Source organism: Amblyraja radiata, chromosome 6 (assembly GCF_010909765.2).
Source record: "Amblyraja radiata isolate CabotCenter1 chromosome 6, sAmbRad1.1.pri, whole genome shotgun sequence".
NCBI lineage: Eukaryota > Metazoa > Chordata > Chondrichthyes > Rajiformes > Rajidae > Amblyraja > Amblyraja radiata.
This window is the reverse complement of record NC_045961.1, coordinates 34,167,808-34,184,745: the sequence shown is the minus strand read 5'-3', so window position 1 is coordinate 34,184,745 and position 16,938 is coordinate 34,167,808. Positions and strand designations below refer to the sequence as shown.

General features: G+C 42.0%; 1 protein-coding gene across 1 annotated transcript in view; it reads right to left on the bottom strand.

The window, feature by feature from the left end:
* Positions 1-16,938, bottom strand: part of me3 (malic enzyme 3) — an 88,522-nt gene that overhangs the window by 28,034 nt on the left and 43,550 nt on the right. The window contains exons 4-8 of the mRNA XM_033022464.1: positions 15,558-15,707; positions 11,041-11,116; positions 4,653-4,814; positions 2,710-2,813; positions 547-656 (exon numbers count right to left, since the gene is read on the bottom strand). Coding sequence (XP_032878355.1) covers positions 547-656; positions 2,710-2,813; positions 4,653-4,814; positions 11,041-11,116; positions 15,558-15,707 — 602 coding nt within the window. The remainder of the gene's footprint in view (positions 1-546; positions 657-2,709; positions 2,814-4,652; positions 4,815-11,040; positions 11,117-15,557; positions 15,708-16,938) is intronic.

Below are 16,938 nucleotides of genomic sequence, written 5' to 3'. Positions count from 1 at the left end.
TATTATATAATCTGCTACTAAGATCTCCACAGTTTCCTCATATCAGATATAGTTCCATTTTATACTTTTCTTTGCAAGATCTTTTATAGCCAATAGGCCAATGTGAGGTAGGAATCCATCTCTTCTGGATACCAATTGATGCATTTCAGATAGGAAGGTTTGCTGGTTACCTGAATTGGTACATGTTTGTGTGTCGAAGAGCATTCCATGTCAAATGTCAAAAGTATCCAAACTGAAGAGACTCTTAAACATACTTTAAAACTCTTCACAAAACATGGACACATGCAATTCTGAACTCTAAGTGTACAGTTCTTTTTTGACCATATTAGGTGGAATTTGCAAAATAGCATGACAAAGTCTGGTGAACATGGATAGGTGACATTTCAGTCTGAAGAAGAGTCCCTACTAAAAACGTCAGCTATCCATGTCCTCCAGAGATGCTGCCTGGCCCGTTGAGCTACTCCAGCACTTTGTGTCTTTATGAGAAGACTTAATTGTCAGTTTATAAAATGGCAAATTTTAAAATGATCACGCAGTACTACGTACCTTGGATGTCATCATTGAAAGTAAGGTACTTGTTACGGTACTTGTTGAGAAGGCGGAAAGCATTGGAGTTTGCAAAATCTTCAAACTGAATGAGACAGTTCATTCCGTACCTTAAATGCAATGAAATAAATCAATAGTCTGCACAAAATACCCAACAGCAACTAAACAAAACCAACTGCTAAGAGTACATCACATTTACCCAAAACAAGACAGTGGTTGAAAGACTTTCCGAATGCTTCCCTGTGATTGGGTTATTCTTTGATCTCCGACACAAGTGAAAAGGTTTTGCTTTTCATCCAGGAAGCTCCCGTGAATTGATGGCAAACTCATAATTGAAGTTGTCATTTAGGTTCAGACCAGGATAATAATAATAATAATAATTTGTTTATAGGGACAGTGCATATTAATGAACATTTGCATGTAAATATGCGAGATTGTAGCCAATCAGTAGCTAATTTCCATCTCTAGTCCCAGGCAAAGGTAGGTGAAGTGTCTTGCCCAAGGACACAACGACAGTACACACTCCAAGCAGGATTCGAACCGGCCACCTTCAGGTTGCCAGCCGAACACTTAGCCCATTGTGCCATCTGTCGTCCTAATCATGTGCTTCAACTTTATTGATATTTTTGACACAATATAGACTTTAAACTTTATTTATATTTTTGACACAATATAGATTTAAAAAAAAAAAATCTACTGTTGAGGTATTTAATGTCCAACCCTAAATGCCCGTGTGGGGCATTGAGTTATATTTTACTGCTGCTATTTAAAGCACTTCCACAGCAAGGAATTAGAGGACCCTGCATAGGTAGGATTTTTAAATTCAAGATGCATGGGGATGGAGGGGAGGGAAGTAGTGGATGAGGAAAACATATTTAGCAGATGAAATGTGTAGGAAGGAACTGCAGATGCTGGTTTAAACCGAAGATATACACAAAAAGCTAGAGTAACACAGTGGGACAGGCAGCATTTCTGGAGCGAAGGAATGGGTGATGTTTCAGGTCAGGTTTTAAACAGCGGTTTTGCTTTGCTTTATGTTGAGCCTGGTTTGCGGAGAGCATTTTATCTCTGCTGACCTGCACCTTGTAGATGTTTTATGGAGTTGACGATGGACATAAATCAGAGAATACATTGTCTTTTTGCTCTTGTACCTACTACATATTCAAGTCTGACTCAGTTAGGTTTCAGCAATATTGACCCATAACAATATCAAGGGTGACTTGGTAAATATTATATCTGGAGGATGTATTGGAGAGGGTCTCTGTCTGGCATGTGATGTGTGAATGTTACTTTCAATACACAAGCCTGCATCCTACCCAAGTCTTGCATCATGTAAACAGGTTGCTTCACTTTTGATGTAAAGACTTCCAAACATTGATATATCCTCTTGTCTTTATAAGAAAGAGTTAATGATGAAGCAGCTAAAAGGTGTTGTAATCCTGTACGTAGTCCTGAGCACCCTTTGCAAAGGTGTCCTTAGGCAGTTGATTTGCTTCCAAAAGTGATGAGCTTCCTTTGTGCAACACTAGTGGGCATAGTTATATGGCGAGAGGGGGAATGTTCAATGGAGATGTGCGGGGAAAGTTTATTTTTTAATAAATAGAGTGGTGGGGGCCTGGAATGCACTGCCATGGTTGGTGATGGGGGCAGATGTGATAGTGACATTTAAGAGGCTTTTAAATAGGCACATAGAAGTGCAGGGAAGAGATAGATATGCATCATGCACAGGAAGATGAGATCAGTTTTAATTTGGCATCATGTATTGCACTGCTGTACTGTTTTATGTGCTATGTACTATGTAGATGCCATTAGATCTCAAACAATCTAGAATCAACACTACAGATTCTCAGAATCATACAACACTGCATTAGCACCATGGAGTCTATCCTGCCAATGGAACCAAACCCAGCTGGGGAGATGCTGGAAGAGTGTGGCATTTAATATATAATACTCTGAATATAACAATATTACTATTTTTTAACTGGCTTGAAAAGAGTCTTCCCAATCCAGGAACAAATTGCCAAACTTGACTGAATCCGCCTTTACTGTGTCCAAATCCAGCGCATAAGCTCACTGTTGACAGATCCATCCAGTTTTACAAAGGGACATCATACAATGCATCACAAACAATTTACTCCAAGGAATGAGGTTCCAAATTCTTACCTGTCTGTAACTGCTTGCATGAATTCATCAACCAATTCGTCATAGGCCTGCCCACGAATACGCTTGTGTTTTAATCCAATATAAAGGGGGTCATTAAGGAGAGACTGAAAAAAATAAATCATTTTACCATTAAATCATTTTATCCACACTCACCAAATTTTCTTCTTGCCATACTTTTCTTCCAACCTTTCCTTTTGTATTCTGATGATGCCCCTGTCCCACTTAGGAAACTTGAACGGAAACCTCTGGAGACTTTGCGCCCCACCCAAGGTTTCCATGCGATTCCCGGAGGTTTTTGTCAGTCTCCCTACTTGCTTCCACTACCTGCAACCTCCGGGAAAGGCACAGAAACCTTGGGAGGGACGTAAAGTCTCCAGAGGTTTCCGTTCAGGTTTCCTAAGTGGGACAGGGGGCATAGACCTATACCATAAAGCACGGAATATAGTTCTGAACTTTGAAAACTAGAAATCCAAATGACTTTTGTTTTTAAATTTGTCTTAATGTTGAGGTTGAAGGAAACTGGCAGTAAAATTATCAATGTGGTATGATATTTTTCATTGTACTTGTTAACAGATTGAAATGATCTATTATTTTCATGATCCTTGCCAGACAATTAAAATGCAACCCGCTGGAACCCATCAACTCTCCATGTGTCAAGGAAAGAACGGCCCTGGAGAGTTGTAATGATTCAAGCTGCATTCAATCCAAAAACATTTCAGAACAAACGTGTGAGAGAGCAAGTTCATTTATTAAAATGAAATCTAACATCCTCATGTTAATGATCAAAAATGACCAGTTTTAATTTCCTAATAACTTCATGGGACAGGTTTCATTATTCCATTTGCACAAAAATTGCACTGAATGGATTAATGCATCACTAAATTAGCCAACTACTAGACTCAGTACAAGAAACCAATATTATTCCAAGGATGAATGTTAATCAAAACATTGCAATGTGCTAATCACCCCGCCCAAGCTTTCATATGACCATGGAAACAGTTGCACATTTACAGTATTAGTGTCCTTTAGGTATCACGTGCTTACCACCCTTTATTTGTAACTACCAAGTCCGAATTTTTTTATTGCAATTGTGGCAATTCAAACTTTTATTCCTAAATCCATACCTTAACTTAAAACAAAAAAAATCTTCCACTACGAGTCGAAAATTAAAGAAGTGATATTGTCCATTTGTTATTCCTGTGAAACTTAGAATTTACCTTCCCGTGGCAACAATACATCATTTTGTTGAAAGCCAAGTATAGTGAAAAAATAATAAGCAAATAGAATGGAAAGCAGAAGTTTAAAGATATGAATTCCTTTGTATTGATACTGATACTTTTTGTGACTGAAAAATGCTGATCTGGAAATCCCACTATATCATATGATATTTTTGTGTGCTCAATCATGCTTTTGTCACCTATAGTTGCATCCTGCTCCACCCGCCAATCACTATCTATATCGCTGCACCAAGTCTCAGATCCTCACATATAAACATAGACCTTCCTGAACAAATTATTCCATGTGGTCACCCATCCATACTGTGACCAATTCCTCACATCTATACCTCTGAATTTGATCTTGTACATTTCATCTTTTCTTCTTTATTCTGTAGAAGCCCCTACTCCAACACATTTCACCCCCCCCCCCCCCCCCCCCCCTTCCCCGGTACCACACAAAAACTCTTCATTACCTTCTCAAAGCAGGAGAACACACCATTTGAACCAACATTTCAACCTGGTTATCTTGTACACATTGTAATTTTGCTTAGCTGTATATCTGCTGATATGTCCAGATTGCAAAACCAATTCCTTGCTTTGAGGGTCTCAAGTCCCAAGAACACATGAGATTTCAAAAATATTTTTTTCAATGTTTAATTGCACGAATAAACCAGAGAGACCAACTTTGTTGTTCAATTTAAATGAGGAAGAAACTAAAGATCATACCTCATTGTCTGTACCAACATCCAGGAGTACAGGGAGGCAATGCTGTGGCTTCACACCACCACAGGCTGTATAGAGAGCCAATTTCCCCACTGGAATTCCCATTCCATAGCTTCCAAGATCGCCAAGACCAAGAATACGTTCGCCGTCTGTTACAACAATAGCCTTAGAAAAATTGTGGGGGGGGCAAACAAAAAAAAGTGAAGCAAACTCACAATCCAAACCTAGGCTGAAAAATAGCTGGTCTCCATGAGCAACATTAACTTGCTAGTAGATAAATACGACATTATTTTTAACTAACGGCACGCAATATTTTAATGTTCTGTAATTATAAGGATTTCATAACAGCATGTGATTATAACGTGAAGTGAAAGCTGCTCTGTTAATTTATAGTCAAATGTTTTGCAAGGCAATATAATTTCAATACATTTATATTCACAAATTCAATAATTCTGATTAATGCTTTAGTTATTTTTCCAGTGATCATGGTATCTTACATAGACAGAAACATTGGAATCAAGAGCCAAGTGTAAAGAGTGTTTGTCATATGCACTGGATGGGACCCGGAACAATTAAATTCTTATTTGCTGCAGCTTTACAGGCACATTAGACACAATAAAACAATAAATATACAATACATTATCACTTATTCAAAAAAAACTAGACTGTGAAGGTGCAAACTTCAAAGTAGGGCAACAATAATAGTGCAATAATCTGGAGGGGTTTGGTAGGATTATGGTAGTTTGAGGTAGGGTTGTGGTTAAAAGTTGAACAGGGTGGTTCAAGAACCTGATGGTTGATGAGAAGAAGCTGTTTTTGAAACTGGAGGCAATGGTTCTCTGTCCTTACTTGGAGGCTGCCCTGGTGACTATATTTCTGGGTATAATGGAGGCATTCCCAAGCACTTCTAGGTACCGTATCTGAATGTGACCGGGTTAGGATCCCAGTGCCCGTCAAACGATTGCTGACACATTTAAATGGCCCACATGCAGATACAATGGTGAGACCAAGTGTAGACTAGACGACCATTTTGTCAAACATTTGCGTTAGGTCTGCCAAGGCCTGCTGGATTTCCCAATGGTAATTATTTTAACTGCCTTTCCCATTCCCATACTGACCTTTCTGCCTTGGGCCACTTGCATTGCCAGAGTGAGATCACATGCAAACAGGAGGAATAGTCTGGAAGAATAGTCCCTTATATTGTTTGGGTAGATTTCTCCAATTTTAGATGGTGCCTGTAGCATTGGCTATAGCATGTTAGCCAATTAGAATGCTTAGTAATTATAACCCCGTCTAATTGTAACATTCAGTGTAAGATCCTGCCCACTGCTTGCCAGTCTGAGTAGCAGTGTGAAGACCTGCTGTGTAGTTGATGACCTGAACAATAAAGATGCTTGTGTTTCAACCCGTGTGAGTTTGTGCTCTTTACAGTGCCCATCCCCCCCCCCCTCCCCTCCCCCCCCCCCCCCCCCCCCCCCCCCGCCACCCAGTGCGCACCGATATCCTCACCTGTATCCACCTATTACTTGCCTGGCTTTGTCCTGCCCCCACCTCTTTTCCAGCTTTCTTCCCCCACTACAATCAGTCTGAGGAAAGGTCCCAACCCAAAATCTGCTGCTTGACCCACTGGGTTACTGCTGCACTATGTGTTTTATTCCAGAAACCCATTAGTTACGGCACCAATTTTGTGCTATTTTTCTTAGCATTAGGAATTTAAAATGGGTATATTCAAGATTTTCCTGCCTAGCTCTTGTGAAATGTCTCTTTGGCACCATTTTTATTTATACAGACACTACAGGTGCACAACCTTTTATCCGAAGATCCAAATAACGAAAACCTCCGAATAGCGGCCATTTTTTCGGTCCTTGAAGAAAGGTCCTTGAAAACGTTCACCGAGGGCGGCCCGCAGAGGTGACAGCGGAACCTCCGGTCGGTCCTCGAAGAAAGGGGAACTAAATCCCCATTCATAAAAGAGAAGGTGAGGGTATATTGCGCGGGAGGGTTAATAATTGACAATATGCTGCTGCCTGCCCGCTGAGTTAAAATGTTCCCACGGTAGACTCACGATACACAGTGTTTCGTGAGTCTTGCGTGGGAACTTTTTAACTCAGCGGGGCAGGCAGCAGCAGATTGTCGCTCGCTTCAGTTTCACCCCACCTACACCCCTCTGCTTCCCGGCCATGTGTGTGACCCCTTCCCTCCCCTCTCCAGCTCCCCGCCCATTGCACCGGCGCGGGGGCTTTGCACTGTCACCGGAGACGTCAGGACCAACGGGACACTGACCCCAGGCCCACCGCAACAACAGAGATCCCAGAGACCCACAGCCAGCAGCAGCCCAGCCCCGTTCCAACTCCAGAGGAAAACTGCAAACAGGCCGGAGACGTCAGGACCACCAGAAGCCGTTCCCCGAGCTGCGCCCCCTCATCGGGACACCGACCCCCAGGCCCACTGCAAGCACGGAGATCCCAGAGACCCACAGCCAGTAGCAGCCCAGCCCCGTTCCAACTCCAGAGGAAAACTGCAAACAGGCCGGAGACGTCAGGACCACCAGAAGCCGTTCCCCGAGCTGCGCCCCCTCATCGGGACACCGACCCCCAGGCCCACTGCAAGCACGGAGAACCCAGAGACCCACAGCCAACAGCAGCCCAGCCCAGCCCCGCTCCAACTACAGAGGAACCTGGGTTGCGGATGACGGGGCGCAGCTCGGGGCGTCGTAGGGGCCATCGGGGAGCGGGTTCCTGTTGGTCCTGACGTCTCCGGCCACCTGCCATCCTCCGGGAACCGTACCGCCCTTGCAGGAGAGGGGGGTTGTTTGCAGTTGCAGAGGGAGGGGGCAAGGGCGGTACAGTTTCCAGTCTCAGCTCCAGTCCAGGGGGGTGGCCGGAGACGTCAGGAGCAACGGGACACCGACCCCCCAGGCCCACTGCAAGCACGGAGATCCCAGAGACGCACAGCCAGCAGCAACTCCAGCCCAGCCCCGCTCCAACTCCAGAGGAACACGTAGGGGCAGAAGCTGATGGTGTGCAAGGTACGTCTTGTTCTTGGGGTGGCGGATGAGGTGGCGCAGCTCGGGCTGTGGGCATACTGCCACTTGTCGCCGTAGCGGCCCATCGGGGAGCGGATTCCTCTGGAGTTGGAGGGGGAGGGAGGTATTGTGCTGTTTGATCGCCCCCTGCTATCCCAGGGACAGGGAGACACAGCGGCTTTTTAGACTGGTGGGCAATCACTTCCAAAGTTCTGCCCACACAGTCAGTACACCTCTCCTACACTGCATTTCATACAAACATTTATTCTGCAAGAAAAGACGTTGAAGACTCAAACTCGCGGCCGAGTTTACTGCCGGGATCAAGGCGCAAACTCGCGACCTTGCGGATATGAGCCGAGCACTCTACCACTGAGCCAGACATTAAAATCTACGCTAAAAAAATTCCATTCCGAAGACCGACAAATTCTGAATTACGAAAAGTGTCTGGTCCCAAGGCTTTCGGATAAAAGGTTGTGCACCTGTATTAGAAAATCAATCAAAATAATCTCAAAAGAATGACTTTTAGAAGAATAATAACTGCGATAGCCAATGCGTAGACAACAAGATTCCACAACCAATAAAAGGATGAATGTTCTGAAGATATTAGCCAAGAATAACTTAGGATAAGGGACGCAAACATGATATTAGACTCAACCAGCCTACACTGACATTTTCCTCCATTCAAGCACCCACCTCTACCAAATCTTCATCTAAATCCAACTGCTAATCAGACTCTTCTTTAGATGTCCAGGCTCCCCTTAAGTGCTTTTTTTTTTTTTATAAATCCAGAATTCCCTACTTGATTTCTTGGTGACCAACCCACAGGTTAAGCACGACTTCCCAAATTATCAATTAGCCCATCCAAGTAAACCTTTATACTTTATTTTGATTTTTTTAAAAATATCCTTGCTAACCTGCAAGAGAACTTCAATTACTGTTATATCTTTATTTTGAGCCCTTTGTTACTCTACACCGCTTACACTCAAAAGTTCTAAATAAAAGTAACATCCCTGTTCTTTCAAACCCTTTGGAGCACAAGCAAATAATTAATGTGCTGCTTTAATTTATATTTATCTGTGTTGCACTTCATTTGCCAACTATTTGCCCATTCTCCAAGTTCCTTACTATATTTTCCCTCATTTGTTTTGTATTGTCCACAAAATTACTGAAAGACTTCACAGCATTTTACCACAGAATATTTAACTTTCATTTGAAACAACCGAGCAGTGAAAATATGTCATTACAACTTTAGGCCTTGGGTCTCATAGAAATCGGAATTTCTTTTACGCTTTAAAAAAAAACAAAAAACTGATTACTGCACAGGCCAGGAACCCGGAAAGTACCGAGCAATAACACACAACTGTTAAGAAAACTGGGTTACAACTTTATGCTTTCTCTTGTGAAAAAAAATCTATTATCTTTAATGTGGCACACAGCAAGCAAAACAGTGTCTAATAATTTTTTGCTTTTTAAACCCAAGTTATGTTCAGTTTCTTTCAAAAACGTAAACAAATCTGCTTATTATACAAAACAGGAAAATGATGCTAGCTACCCAATAGTGATGGCTGCAATAAACAAATTCAAAGACCATTAATCACCTTTCCTGAACAAACCGATACAATACAACCCAAATGGGTTTACATTTCTGGCCAAAATAAACAAGATTTATTGTCTAAATTTTGCAAAGGGAAAACAAAATATATATTCCTGATCAACAATGGGAGAAAATTTGCCTTTTTTTCTAGTTTCAGGGCTAAGTTAAAAGCAATTATATCATGTTTGCCAAGGGGAATATATGGACTAGTTTAAAAACCAGGATAGCATCTCAAATATTAAATGAATATGGTCAAGTCTCAGACTCTTCTTGTCTCAGACCTTGCAGGATGAGGTTTTTGCTTGAATAACGAGAATAATGAAGCAGAAAATGTATTTTATGAAGGAGGATGAGGGATGGAGGAGCTTGCCTTCAGGCTGACGCATCCATGCACAAGGGTTAGTTACGGGATCTTCCACACGCACAGTTGGAAGTTTGGCAAGGATGCTGAGATTTGAGAAGTGCCACATGTTATGGCTACAATCCCAAGAACCTAGTGAATGGCATGTTGAACAATTCAGCCACTTATTTACAATATTTAAAAAAACAAAGGAATTGTTGAAATCGCTTGTAGACAAAAATGCTGGAGAAACTCAGCGGGGAGGCAGCATCTATGGAACAAAGGAAATAGGCAACGTTTCGGGTCGAAACTCTTCTTCAGACTGATGCGAGAGGGGGGGGGGGGGGGGCGGGAAGAATAAAGGAAGGGGTGGAGCCAGTGGACTGAGGGAGAGCTGAGAAGGGGAGGAGAAAGTAGGGACTACCTGAAATTAGAAAAGTCAATGTTCATACCGCTGGGGTGCAAACAGCCGAAGCGAAATATGAGGTGTTGCTCCTTCCATTTACAGTGGTCCTCATTATGGCCATGGAGGAGGCCCAGGACAGAAAGGGCAGATTTGGAATGGGAGGGGGAGTAGAAGTGCTGAGCCACCGGGAGATCAGGTTGGTTATTGCGAACCGAGTGGAGGTGTTCGGCAAAGCGATCGCCAAGCCTACGCATGGTCTCACCGATGTAGAGCAGCTGACATCTAGAGCAGCGGATGCAATAGATGAGGTTGGAGGAGGTGCAGGTGAACCTCTGCCGCACCTGGAACGACTGCTTGGGGCCTTGAATGGAGTCAAGGGAAATCGCCTCATCATTTTGAACTTTGGAGCATCTGAAGAAACTTAAATATCTATTACTCCAGGAAAGAACAGGTAAGACATTTTGCAACCTGTAACACCGAGTGACTTGGAAATGTCTGCTGTTCCTCCATTATTTGAGATTCTAAATCCTGAACCAAAAAATATTGTAGGAATACCTATATCCAAAGGACCGTAGCAGGTCAAAAAGGTGGTTCACCTTAGTTAGACACAAAATATTGGAGTTACTCAGGCAGCATCTCTGGAGAGAAGGAATGGGTGACGTTTCAGGTCAAGACCCTTCTTCAGGCTGGAGAAGGGCCTCGACCCGAAACGTCACCCATTCCTTCTCTCCAGAGATGCTGCCTATCCTGCTGAGTTACTCAAGCATTTTGTGTCTATCTTCTGTTTAAACCACAGTCTGCAGTTCCTTCCTACACAGGTGGTTCACCTTGACAAGAGCAATTGAGGAGGGACAATAATTCCTGGCCTTGACAATGAGACTTGTGGCCCAAAAAATGAATACACAATGAAAACATTGAGCTCTACACACGGTGAAAGTCTACACCCCGACCTTCCATCTGTCAGGCTTCAACCGGCACACATGATCACAAGCAAAATAGATCTGCTGATTCTAAAAATAAGCCTACCTTTATATCTTCTTCAGGCCAAGAGTTCAACATGGTGGCAATGTGGCCCTTGTCATGAATAGTAATGAATAGTCCTCTGGAAGGAAATAAGAAACTTTGTCAGTCTGCAACCAGATAAAACAAGTCAAGGGCATGTTGGATTAAACCCTGTGGGCTACTATCAACTTGTTTTCAATGAAAATAGAACTAAAAGGAGCTTAAATTAATTTAATATTTTAAAATAATAAAAAAATAAAATTGATATTAAAACAAGCAGCACTTATAAAGCAGATCACTGCTACCCCTCGTCACAAATTACATTTTATTTTGAAAGGAAAACTAACTTTCTACCTTTTTTCCCCCCATTCGTTGATAAAACCGATTAACATGGAAGTGGCTTGAGCTATGACAACTAATTCTGCTTTTGTTAGTAAAATGGTATTCACTCGTTAATCCTTATTTATGAACAAAAGTAAATATCACCAAGTATCATTCCAAAAAAACGCCAATACTTTATTATCTGTATAAACCATACCAAAATGTTAATGTTATATTATAAAATTTAACTTCTATTCAATAATTACCACAATATATCTTGAGATGTAGAAACAAGGAACTGCAGATGCTGGTTTACAAAGAAAGGACACAAAATGCTGGAGTAACTCAGCAGGTCAGACAGCTTCCCTGGAGAACATAGGTGATGTTTCGGGTCAGGACACTTCTTCGGACTGATTTGGAGATGTTATCATGAATAACATGCATGCAATTCTGCTTCTAAAGTACAGAATAATCTTAAAGTCAACATGGAATGCAGAGCTAATGGTACAGGTGTTGTTTTATTTCTCTCTTACAGTCTTGCATACAGTCTGAAACAGCAACAAGGCTTTAAACATTGCTTGTTGCCATTTGATTTCTCAAGTGTAATTAATCTGGGAATCAAAATATCTAGATCCTTCTGTTATAATTGTCAGCCTTGATTCCTCCTACCAAAGTTAACCTTTGTCATCCAAGATGAATTACAAAATGTCAAAGTTAGAAGTTAAGACAAATAACTAAACAAAAGATCAGAACATTTATAAATATGCAGCGCAAGTTGAGTTACCCAATTGATTATCTGTAATGACTATTACTGCAGCAGTAGCTGTGTAATGTTCAAGTAAAGGGCCTGTCCCACTTGCGTGTCCTTGGCACGCAAATTACGCGACCTTGTGGTCGCGTTGAGCAGCGACGGTCCCGCGCGATTTCATGCGTACGCATGGCCGTCTGGAGAGCATGACGTCATTTGAAGATGGACACAAAGCTGGAGTAACTCAGCGCGACCGGCAGCATCTCTGGAGAGAAGCAATGGGTGATGTTTCGTGTCGAGACTCTTCTTCAGTCTGAAAAGGGTCTTGACCCGAAACGTCACCCATTGCTTCTCTCCAGAGATGCTGCTGGTCCCGCTGAGTTACTCCTGCATTTTGTGTCCATCTTCAATTTTCTTGGCCCCGCTCTGGGAGTAGGAGTGGGGGTGGATCTGAACCGCAACGGCCGTGAACCCCAGGCCGAGTTCGGCGATCGTTTGCCTGCTTCTGCTGCTGTTGGAGGTGAGACGTTGCATCGCGCCAGAGTCTTGGGCCTGTCCCACTTTGGCCGTCAGTTCCGCGACAGGCCGTTGGCGCCCGAAGATTTTGATCGCTACAAAAATTTAGGAGTCCCATGCGATGTCGCGCACAGCTACATACCCCTCCACGCTTCTCAGTGGGACCGGCCCCGCACGGCCATACGATGCCCGTGCGCCTCAACGCGACCACGAGGTCGCGTAATTTGCGTGCCAAGGACACGCAAGTGGGACAGGCCCTTAACTGTCATGCATTGCAGCAAATCTGTGAGATTAATGAGATTTCAACCCCTTGCATCCATTCTAGGGAACAAATGCTTTTTGTCAGTTAAGGCACATCTGAATCCCTTTGATAGTGTAACACTTCTTCAGTCCTGTATGAGGATGCCAGCCTAAACTTGTGCCAAATATGGGTAGATTTTGCACCAAAAACTAAAATTAGAGGTTGTGATGCTCGAGGTCCATTAGCTTTGCTGGGTGCTTTCAGAGTTCATTGAACCAAGAACAAAAAATTATGATAGTTCAGAAACCCACTTTTAAAAAGAGGAAATATGCCATAACATTCTTTGTACTTATATCGAGTATACATTAGGAAAGGTCAATGTGACTATTGATGTCAGGCACTTCAGCAGTCATTGAGTACCCAATATACATAAACCCACCAACTCTAATTGCTTGTATGACTCGTGCTTTGCACCATTTGCAGGCACCAAAGGCTCATTGTTGCACTTCAATCCATCACTGAAACAGTCAAATTCATGCTTCAGTGTGTGCGCACACAAGATTTTCAAATAAACCCTGCCAGAATTATGTAGGCCAATTGTAGGGGGTGGAGAGAGGAATTGTCCAATGTAAATAACTAAACAAAAGCCTGTCCTTGTTCTAAAGAATAAAAGAAAAACAAGAAACAGTCGATAAAATGGTCCAAGATTTGCTAAAATGGGTAATTCTAGGACATTGGTGCATGAGCTTTGGCAATTAAATTTGAAGGAAGAGAAGGAAAAGAAAATAGGGTTGAAAATATAATGCACAAGTTCAACATGAACATAACAGAAAAGCAAAAGAGGAAAATAATTTAATGAGAGGAAGAAAAAAAAAAAAAAGAGGTATGAAATAAAGGTTTTAATTTAATATTTACTGCCAATCAGAATAAGATATTGTATTTACAATTCATCTGAAACCAGAGGGTTTGAGTGAAATTTTAGAACATTAAATTTTCCAATTGATGACTCAATGGGTTATACAGTGTAACAGGTTCAAATCTAATGTGAACTGGGATGTTTATCTTGGATGGAAGTCTGTTGGAGTAAACAGTTGCTTAGATAGTGTAAACTGTGGTTGAGAATGGACAGCTCATCAGATCAGAGAAAGGCCAGCAGCGAGATTGCAGTGGCTTCCACAGTCAGACAGGTTTTTGGTTCCACAATCTCTTTTCAAGCTCAACACGAGGAATAATATTTAGCCCAGGTCCCACAGTCTACTGAGGCACAAAAGTAATGGGGGAATTTTAGGCAACAAGAATAAATAATAAAGTGCAAACATTTTAATATTGACATCGTTTTTGAGTGATGATAGACATGAAAAACTTTGTAAATTGAATATAATTGGTCACAAATTTGCTGCATACGCCAAGCACTGTGAAAATTACAGAAATTTGGGGGATGCCATCAACATAGCTCTACATTCTGCACTGTCTCAGCTGGAGCGCCCTGGCTCATATGTGAGGATGTTGTTTGTAGATTTTAGTTCTGCATTCAATGCCATCATCCCCAGCAGAATGGTGGACAAACTGTCTGACCTGGGTGTTAATGCCAACACATGCAGATGGATCAAGGACTTCTTAACAGTCTAATCACTCCCCAGTCCTGACGCTCAGCACAGGAGTGCCACAAGGTTGTGTGCCGAGTCCTCTCTTATACACAATATACACCCATGACTGCACACCAATACACAGCACAAACCGGGTCATCAAGTTTGCAGATGACACGACTGTGGTGGGGCTGATAAATAACAACGACGAGTCTGCCTACAGAGATGAAGTCCAAAAACTGACTGTCTGGTGCACTAAAAATAACCTGGTACTCAACCCAACCAAAACAAAAGAACTAGTTATTGACTTCAGGAGGAGGAGAGAGGAACCTGCTCCTCTCTACATCAAAGGAGACATGGTGGAGAGAGTCACTGACTTTAAGTTCCTGGGAACATACATCTCCCAGGACCTCAAATGGACAATGAACACCGTCACTCTCGTGAAGAAGTCACAGCAGCGGCTGTATTTCCTGAGGTGTCTGCGGAGAGCAAACGTTTCACAGCCGCTGCTGCTGTCCTTCTACCGGTGCGCCATGGAAAGTATCTTCACCTATGGCATCCTGGTGTGGTTTGCTAGCTGCACTGTGGCTGAGAGGAGGGCGCTGCAGAGAGTTATTAAAAGCACAGAGCATCACAAACGCTCAACTGCCCTCCCTGGATGACATTTACAGGGCCTGATGCTTGCGCCGGGCCACAAACATCAAGCAGGACACATCACACCCTGCCAACCACCTTTTCACTCTGCTACCCTCTGGGAGGCGATACAGGTCTCTGAAAGCTCGCACCAGTAGACTAAAAAATAGTTTCTACCCATGTGCGATAAAAGAACTTAACTCTAACAGAGAACACTGGGGGAAGCACAATATAATTCGGGGTGCAAGATAATGTGCAATATTGTTTAAAATATTTTAATACCTATTTATTATTTTCTTTACTGATCTTGTGTATATGCGAGTCAATGGCTGTTGTGTTTTGTTCTTTTTAAATCTTTTATCCTGTGTCTTCTATGTACACACCGAAGGAGATGCAATGGAATTTCGTTGTACAGTTGTTGTGCAATGACAATAAACGTATTTCATTCCATTTCATTTCATTTCATAAAATTTGTTTCACAAAAGTGTCAACTCACCTCGGTCTTCTAAATGCAAGGCCGTACTGTTGACATGCCAGGCCCACTGTGGGGGTGTAAATAATCGGCATAAATCTTTCAATGTTGGAGGTCAGCACTCTATAGAAAAGCTTTTCATTCCGATCCTGGAGAGTCATTAGGATAATATACCTGAGGATGAGAACAAATTAAATTAAGTTTTCATTACTGGTTAACACTGAAAAATTGTTGAAAGATTCATTCCACAAATTCATCCACATTGCATCTCCCACAGGATTTAAAAAAAAAAAGACATCACCAAACAGTTCTTACATTTTAATACGAAGGAAAACATAACTAAATGTGTAATTCATTTTCATGTACAAATAAATGCAAAATTTGGCATACCTGCAGATACAACAAAATGTAGATGCTAATTTACAAAAAGCAAATAAAGTGTTGGAGCAACATCTCTGGGGGACATTGATAGATGATATTTTGGGTCCCATCCCTAAATGTCACCTATCCACGTCTTCCAGAGATGCTGCCTGACCTTTACTCCAACACTGTGTTTTTTGGCACACTGGATAGTTCTGAATATTTTGATTTATTAGTAAAGAGCTTGGTGTTCATAGTATTTAATTTCACTTTTGGGATAATAATCTGTGAAAATGCAGGCATGAACACATTATGGATGGACTGGCATTAAATTCTGGAAAAAAAGATGTTCAAAGAGAAGCAATGACACATTTTATTGGAAATTACCTTTCTGCTGCTATTGTTCCATAAATCAGAAGTTTCAAGTCTGCTGCCTCCAAATACCATTACATAATATGGCTCCAAGTCAGCTTATTGTGAGAAAAGGTTCATTGCGAACAATTGCTGCCAGGTTTTGGAAGGACTTTTATAACCGGTCAGAACAGATCAAAGCTGATGCACAGCATTATTAATACATTTGGAGGAAACAACTCAGACAGGCGACTTGAAGCACGCATTTCAATTGTATGTAAGGAAAGTTCAGCATGCATCCACATTTCGTGTGATTTATTATTGTGCAGTATCTGTAAATAAGCATACAAAGATGGACAAACCCATTTGTGTGAAACTCCACAATACTTCTCTAGGAACAGAAATGCAGGGTTACAGGAGCTTCCGCAAATTTTTTTTTTTTAATTACGTCCTTGGGTGCAGAGAATCATAATCTGAGCAATGGTGTGAGCATTAAATGGATCTACGGCTGTGTAGAACTACCCAGACACTGGTACGTTAAACACAACACGGACCTTCACCTGGACTGGCAGATACTAGTGGCGGCCTGGCAGACCAAGTACATTAAGTTGGATAATGCAAATATCACTTATTTTGTCATTCTTAGTTCCAGGGGTTATATTGCACCTTGCTACAGTAAAATAGCAACATGGGA